General features: G+C 50.1%; 1 protein-coding gene across 1 annotated transcript; it reads left to right on the top strand.

The window, feature by feature from the left end:
* Positions 1-586: 586 nt before the first annotated feature.
* LOC127204234 (cytochrome c oxidase subunit 5B, mitochondrial-like) lies at positions 587-1,053 on the top strand. The gene has a single exon (XM_051163188.1). It carries the CDS (start codon positions 587-589, stop codon positions 974-976), a length of 390 nt encoding a protein of 129 aa, XP_051019145.1. The 3' UTR covers positions 977-1,053.
* The last annotated feature ends 7,278 nt before the right edge of the window (positions 1,054-8,331 follow it).

Here is an 8,331-nt window from a genome sequence, read left to right as displayed (position 1 = left end):
GTACACACCAACCACAATACATACACAGCACACACAACAAATACACCACACATACAAACACAACCACCTCCAAAATCCAAAATGGTCCCGTTTTTCCTTAAGAGCCTCTTTACAGCCACAGCAGCACACCAGGAGAGAGGCTCAAAGACAGATGAAAGCCTGTGGGCTCCAGGCTCCAGGCTCCAGGCTCCAGGCTCCAGGCTCCAGGCTCCAGGCTCCAGGCTCCAGGCTCCAGGCTCCAGGCTCCATTCTGCATGGGACCCAGCCGAGAGCCCACCTGGGGCTGGAGGGCAGAGTTCCCAGGGCAGGGCTGGTCTGTCTAGGAGTACGGCCTCTTGCTAAGAGAAGCAAGACCAGGGGAGAGTGCTGGTGCTGTGGCTTGCCTGGGAAGTTGTTCCTGAAAGGGCTCCCAAGAGCAGTGTGGTGCTGAGAAGACAGAGGACACTCAAGTGGTGGACCTCATGAGGGTGGTGAGGTCCCCGGGGCTCATCTCTGAGAACGAATCTGCACTGTCTCATTGAAATTGGGTTATGGGCCTCTCTTGCCAAGCTCGGTCCCAGAAGTGCATCTGCTTGTCTCCAGCGAGATGGCTTCAAGGTTACTTCTCGGAGTTGGCGCTCTGGCGGCGCAGGCCCTGAGGGCCCACGGGCCCTGTGGCGCAGCCGCGATGCACTCCATGGCTTTGGGAGGTGGTGTTCCTACTGATGAGGAGCAGGCCACCGGATTGGAGAGAGAGATCATAATAGCGGCACAGAAGGGACTGGATCCATACAATATACTACCTCCAAAGGCAGCTTCGGGCACCAAGGAAGACTCTAATTTAGTCCCATCCATCACCAACAAGCGAATAGTGGGCTGCATCTGTGAAGAGGACAACTGTACTGTTATCTGGTTTTGGGTGCACAAAGGCGAGAGTCAGCGATGCCCAAACTGTGGAACCCATTACAAGCTGGTGCCTCACCAGCTGACCCACTGAACCCTGTGTTAACCTTTCAGAATGTCATGGAACATTTCTCTCTATAATAAAGACTAGCCATTGCATTGGCTCCCCCCCCCAAAAAAAAAATCAGGTTATGCCTTACGTGCTGGATTACTGAAAGCAGAATGCAGCTCAGTTGGTAGAACGCTTGCTATGAATGCAGCCCAACATGTTTGTGGATGACAAGAGCATGCCTCCAAGTCAGAAGCTCAACCCCTGAAGCAGCACAGGATCCTCATGCGCTGCTCCACTCTGCCTGCCCACAGGAAGCCATGTATGTCCCTTTCCTCTTCTGCCCCATAGTGATATAGCAGATGACCTCCCCAGGTGTGGTGCTTGGAAGCAGCCACTAGGACTCTGACACAAAGGGATCTTTCTTTATAAAATATCTAGCTTTCAGGATTTTGTCACAGTTACACAAAACAGAAGCCGGCAGAAGGCTCTGGGGGATATGGGAGACACACCTTGTTGGGTAGCAATTTCCCACTGAATGAAACATACCTATCTCATGAGCCTCAGGAAGGAAGCACACTTGTCTGTCCTAGGAAGACGAAACCCACAAGATTTACCAGGAACCTCCCCCAAGGTTATGGACACAACAAACACGTGATGGGGGTGGGAGGGAAGACTGATCAACTGAGCTGGAAGAGACTGACACTTGCTGACCTTTTGAGCAGCCTACGTGTCACACAGAACGCTCCCAGGCTGCACCCTTTCTGAGCGACCATCCTTTTGCTGCAGAGGACCTTTCAGAGATACAGCTGCTTTTGAGTCAACCCTACTCCTGGTGAGTGACCTCCTACCCATATTCCTGTAAATATCCTCGATAAACTCATTGGCTCACCAAGCTGGACTTTGGTGCAGTTGTTACTCCAGTCATCTGTCTGTCCCCTTCCTGGGGTGAATAGACATGTGTCACATCTCCCCAGGAAAAGTCATACATAGCATCACCTCCCAGTGGAAAAGCAACAGCGTTCTGGAAGGCTGCATCAGCAGGTACCTTGCCCTGTGTAATTTTAAAATTCTGAAGTGGCCACTCCCAGGACCCAGTCCCTTGCAGTTGGTGAGAGAGCTCCCCTGTGGATTCAAGGCACCAAGGGATGGCTCAGTAAAGTGCTACTGTACAAGTGTGAGGGCCTGAGTTCACATCTCCAGAATCCGTGTGAAAAGCCATGTGTGGTGACAAGTACCTGCAACCTCAGTGATGGAGTGAGGGTGAAGACAGGTGAATCCCTCCATCTCTCTGGCCAGCAAGCTCCAGGTTCTGTGAGAGACCCTAACTCAAAAAGGAGACTGGCTTTTCCCCTCCTCCTAAATGAGCACCCTGCCTAGAGGCTACCCATGAGGGTGGGACTAGAACTCCAGTCCAGACATGGGTCCCTTCTGGTGAACAGCATTGGAACTGAGTCTCCAGACTCTCGTGATAAAACTGAAATGCCCTTCAGAGGGGGTTAACAGAAAGCCAGGTCCTTCTGTTAAGCAGACAAATCTCTGGCCTGGAGACCTACCATTCCAGCGGGGTTAGTCAGTCACCTAGGCAAAGGCCCACCCCTCGGGAAGGCAGAGCCACCCCCAGGAAGGCAGCCTCACCTTAAGCTGAGCGAAGCAGAAGAGTTACCTTCACTAATGCACTAGAATCCTTTTCCTTCCCAGAATTCCCACCCATCTCACAGTAGCTCACAGGGCTATAGCCAGGACCCCTTGTAGGCCAAGCTCCTCAGACCGGTTCTCCTGTCTCTGTTCTGAGCTTCCCTAACACTGTGGCCCTGAGCCTTGGTGGGGGCAGTAGGTACTGAACCCTCACACCCTTTCATTGTTCCTTGGGGACACGGGACCTGGCTGCTGACAGGTCTTGGAGGTGTTTCTCTTACTACAAAACACAAGGAGGAAATGGATAAAAAACAGGAAACAGAAGAGTACAGAGAAGATACAGGCCTCAGCACTAAGGATGACTGTCGCTGTGAGTCACAGCTACAGACAGCCCCACTGAGTCAGCACAGCAGGGGAGGGGACATGCACTGGGCCCCAGGAGAGTACCTCAGGGCCATGCAGCCAGATACTCTCATTTGGGGAAATCCCCCAGCTAGCTGGGCTCACTTTAGTTACAGGTCCCACTACTCTCTGTGTTGTCTGTGCCCCTGTCACTACTCCTTCAAGCCCTATAGGAACAAATCACTATATACAGAGAGAGAGAGAGAGAGAAAGAGAGAGAGAGAGAGAGAGAATTTCAAGGGGAGAGGAGCCATATGTAAACCATAGTGAAGTAAAAGAGGAGAAATAGCCAGAGAAGGAGAGAGCTGGCAGGCTTGCACGTAAGGAGGCTGTGTATTACTAAGGGAAGAAACGGTTCACACCGTCTGTCACACGCTAGCAAACCTCTTCTGTCAGCCTGTCTGAAAGCTGTGGTGGGCAGCCACTTGCACGTTGTTCTCAGGAGTTTTCTCTGAGAGCAGCTGCTCTGCAAGAGGAAGCCTTTCCTGTGGAGCTGCGAGGGTCCCGGGAGGTGGGGGCAGGGTCGGAAGCCTGCTCTTCTTAGCGGATGGATGGACAGATGGACGGCAGAGAACACACTCATAAGCCGCTAAGAACACAGACATCCAGAGGACAAATGCGCTCAACCAAAGGGGTTTGTGTTTTAAATGTTTCTGTTTTAATCATTTCAATGCAAGGTGTAAGTATTAGTCATTAAAACTAACAAATGGGGCCTGGGAAGATGGCTCCACCAGTAGAATGCTAGCCATGCGAATGTGAGATTCTCAGTTCAGTGCCCCAGAACCTATAAAAAGCACACTCACACTTGTAATCTCACTGGTGGGGAGGGAGAGACTGGTGGACCTTGGATTGTGCTGACCAGCTAGCCTAGCCTGTTCAGCAAGCTCCAGGACAGTGATAGACTCAGTCTTAAACAGCAACACCTAACAATGACCTTTGGCCAACACACACACACACCTTGCATTTCTGTCCATCCTTTAGAAGAGATCATCTGGAAGGGAAATGGCAGCTCTGACTCTCAGACCCTGTTATCAGCCTGTGCTAGGCTATTGGGTCCCTCCCTCTTTGGACATCATGTGGGTTTGGGGGTGCTTGTTTGCAAAGTTCTCGAAGTAGCATAGCACACCAGTAAGCACAGCACAGATCTGCTTGTGTCTCTTCCTATGAAGACACTGCTGAGAGTCTACCATGCCTGCACCACGTGTACCAGCTGTGTCTGCAGCTGGCAGAAGCAGGGACTGAACAGAGGGCAACTGCTGTAGTATGTGATGCTGACTCGCGCTATAGATATTGTGCATGTAAGCTGAAGCTCAGTGTTTGTGTATGAGTGAGTATGTGTGTGCGAGTGTATATGTGTGTGAGTCTGTGAGTGTGTGTGTATGTGTGTGCGAGTGTATATGTGTGTGAGTCTGTGAGTGTGTGTGTATGTGTGTGCGAGTGTATATGTGTGTGAGTCTGTGAGTGTGTGTGTATGTGTGTGTGAGTTAAATGTGTGTGTTTGTGTGTGTGTGTGTGTGTGTGTGCGAGTGTATATGTGTGTGAGTCTGTGAGTGTGTGTGTATGTGTGTGTGAGTTAAATGTGTGTGTTTGTGTGTGTGTGTGTGTGTGCGAGTGTATATGTGTGTGAGTCTGTGAGTGTGTGTGTATGTGTGTGTGAGTTAAATGTGTGTGTTTGTGTGTGTGTGTGTGTGTGAGATGACAACTTGTGAGAGTTGGTTAGCCCTTACCATGTGGGTCATGGGGATTCACACTCAGGTCTTCAGGCTTGGCAGGAAGCACCATAATCCACTGAGCGCTCTCACTATCCCTCCACCTTATTTATTTATCTGTTTTCTCTGTGTAGCCTTGGCTGTCCTGGACTCACTTTATAGACCAGGCTGGCCTTGAACTCACAGAGATCCACATGCCTCTGCCTCTCAAGTGCTGGGATTAAAGACGTGCGCCACCACGCCTGGCTTCCTCCATCTTATTTTCGACACTGAGTCTCTCACTGAATCTGGAGCTCATCTATTTGTCAAGACTAGAGGCCAGTAAATCCCAGAGATCCTCCTGTCTCCACCCCTCCAGCTCTAGGGTTCCAGGCATGCACTGCCACACGCAGGTTCCTCCTACACACACATATTTTAGTACATTTTAAGTTGTGTGTAGCTCTGTGTGTCTGTGTGTGTGAGTGTGTGTGTGTATATGTGTCTTTGTGTGTGTGTGTGTGCATGTCTGTGTGTGTGTGTCTCTCTCTGTGTAGATTACCAAAGGACAGCTGGCATCTGCATTAGTACTTGCTTTTCTCAGCACCATGACAAAATAGCTGACTAAAACAACTTAAAAAGGGAAGGGCGTGTGTTGGGTCAGTTTGAGGTGCAGGCTATATACATCCTGGCAGGGAAGACATGTTGGCTGAGGGAACTGACCTTGATCTGCAGTCAGGAAGCAAAGAGAGAGGAATCCTGGTGTGCAGCTCACTATTGCCTTATTCAGTCAGGGACCCTAGGCCATCCTATTTTACTCCTTGCATTCAGGGTGGGTCTTCTGTTTTTAGCTGACTTGGGAAATGACTCAGTCAGTGAGTGCTTGCCTTGCGAGCACAAGCACCCAGTGGATCCCCAGGACCCACATTAAAAGTAAGTCAGACATGCTGGGGTGTATTTGTAATCCCAGCACTGGGGAGGTGGAGGGGTACCCAGGACTCACTGACCAGGCACAGTAGCCTTCTTGGAGAGTCCGTGAAAACCCCTCTTAAAAAATATGAGGACAGTGTCTGAGGAATGACATCCAAGGCTGTTCCACATGCATGTGCTCCTATGTGCAAGCACACCTTCACACACATGATAACACACATACACACCCACTCACACATACCTACACACTCACACACATATATATATTTCTGGAGTATCCTCATAAACACATCCATAGGTGTGTTTCCATGGTGATCCTGAATCTAGTCAGGTTCACACTGAATCTGAAAGGCCAATGGATAAAAAAGCACATGGGCCTGGACTGTCAGAACACTGGGATCCCAGGAGGCCACCACGCCTGGCAGCCAGTGTGCTTCCTGCCTGCGGGGGCACCATGCTCTGAAGTGTAGTATCTTTGTCAAAGGCCAATGCCCAGGAGCTAGAGAGATGGCTCAGTAGTTGAGAGCACCTGCTGTTCTTGCAGAAGACCCAGGTTTGGCCCCCAGAACCCACAAAGTAGCTCACAACCATCAGTCAAAAATAAAAACCATACACATAAATAAAATAAACAAAATTTTAAAAAAAAAAAAAAATCAATGCCCAGTTGTAGAAGAATGTTAATTTAGAACATGGATGTTCTGGCAAGAGATCATATCCAAAGACCTTCTAGGTCTATGTGATCTGGCTAGAATACAGACATGCCTTTAAATCCAGGAGACAGAGACAAACAGATCTGAGTTCAGGGCCAGCCTGGTATCGAGCAAGTATTAGGTAAAGAAAAGCTTAGATCCAGGTATAGTGATACACGCCTTTAATCCCAGATGAAGGTAAAGTTAGTTTGTAGAAGGAAGCACCCATGTTTGAAAGCGATGTCTAATTGAGTGGCAGAAAAGGTGATGAATCAGAGATTTGACTGAATAGGATACGCCCAACTCTCATGAGAAGAGAGAGGAAAAGGAAGCAGTTTTTACTGGGACAGTAATAGAGAGATGGGTTGCAGAGAGAGAACTCAGGTGAAGACGGAATGAGCCAGAAAATGAGAAGCCAGAAGATTAGAGCAGATTGCTGAGTTAGTTTGAGGCCAACAAGAGCAATTCTAGGCCAAGAGAGAAGCCAGATTAAATAAGTTAGCTGGGAGAAGAGTTTGAGCCAGAACAGCTGAGTTGAACCAGCCAGCCCAGAGCTCAGTTAGAACAAGTAAGGGTGAGCTTATTAAGCAGTAAGTCTCAGAGCTGAAAATGTTCTAGGCCTAGGTTAGATTGTACGGGGATCAGAAGCTTCCAGGCCAAGGCCTAGGTTAGCAGAAGGAGGCAGGAAGCCTCCCAGACAACAACTGAAACAGGAGGATGAAAGTTACTTTTACATCCAGTGACTGAATGATGTGTGGCCATCCTTGGTACCTTTCCCTTTCCTGTATTTCTAGAATTTGTGGGCTGTGTGTATCTTTCTGACTGTGCTGCAGGGTCACCTAAACCCAGCTAGGTCTGTACTCAAATATCAGAGGTTCTGAAAGCAGCTTTGGCCTGGTACTTTGCCATGGAGCCATTGAGAGGGGTTGAGCAAGGTACACTGGGACAGGATCTGACAGAGGTTCCCCTTTCTGAAGTCATTTTACATTCATGCAGCAATGCAGACATAAGTCCTAACCTCCGAGCCTCCAACTGTCCTCCTCCAAAACCCTAACTGTCCTTCTCCAAAATCCCAACTATGTTCCTCCAAGCTCTCAACTGTGCACCTCCAAGCCCCCACCTGTACACCTCCAAGCCCCCAGCTGTCCTCCTCCAAACCCCCAACTGTGCTCCTCCAAGCCCCCAGCTGTGCTCCTCCAAGCCCCCAGCTGTGCTCCTCCAAGCCCCCAGCTGTGCTCCTCCAAGCCCCCAGCTGTGCTCCTCCAAGCCCCCAGCTGTGCTCCTCCAAGCCCCCAACTGTCCTCCTCCAAACCCCCAACTGTGCTCCTCCAAGCCCCCAACTGTGCTCCTCTAAGCCCCCAGTTGTGCTCTAGAGGTCTACCAGATCCACGTGGAGGCCTGGCCCCACAACAAACAGCAGCCTACCGTTGCCATTCACATGGGCTTGAGACAGGCCATCCCATCTGCTCGTTCTTCCCTGTTGTCTCCCATAGGGACAATCTGGCCCCAAGCCTTTTCTCTGCATTTCCCTTCAGCGAGGGTCCTCTTGGATTTAATGTGGAAAAGAAGATGTGTCCCAGTGCTGTGTGAGGTGCCCCCCACCACAACGCTACCTCTGACCCGAAAGTCACCCTCCCTGCACTCCTTTTCTAGACACGGAGGGCCGTCTGGACCTGGTCCCACTCCCATCTTTGGGCTACCTGTGGGCCTTGCCTCTGGGATAAGGATGAATCCTGAGTGCTGGGCTTGTGGGTTCCCGGCTAGTGTCAGACCAAGGCTGGGGTGCTGCTGGCTCCTGTGTCAACATCCAGCACCGAGACCTGCCAATGATGTAAGAGCAGAAATCTACCCTACACCCAGGTCTGCTGCAGGCGACAGCAGGCACTCCAGGGTGGTGTCTTTTCTCTTATTCACACCAGGTATTTTTGGAGAGTGGAAGTATGTATTATTTATTTTTCTCCTGGCTGTGAACAAATACCTGACCAAAAAAAAAAAACTGATTAAGGGAGGAAGTTTAGTTACACTCACAGCTTCAGGAAACAAAGCCTACTGTGGC

This window comes from Acomys russatus, chromosome 20 (assembly GCF_903995435.1).
Source record: "Acomys russatus chromosome 20, mAcoRus1.1, whole genome shotgun sequence".
Lineage (NCBI taxonomy): Eukaryota > Metazoa > Chordata > Mammalia > Rodentia > Muridae > Acomys > Acomys russatus.
The sequence above is the reverse complement of the archived record's forward strand: the minus strand, read 5'-3'. Positions and strand labels throughout refer to the sequence as shown.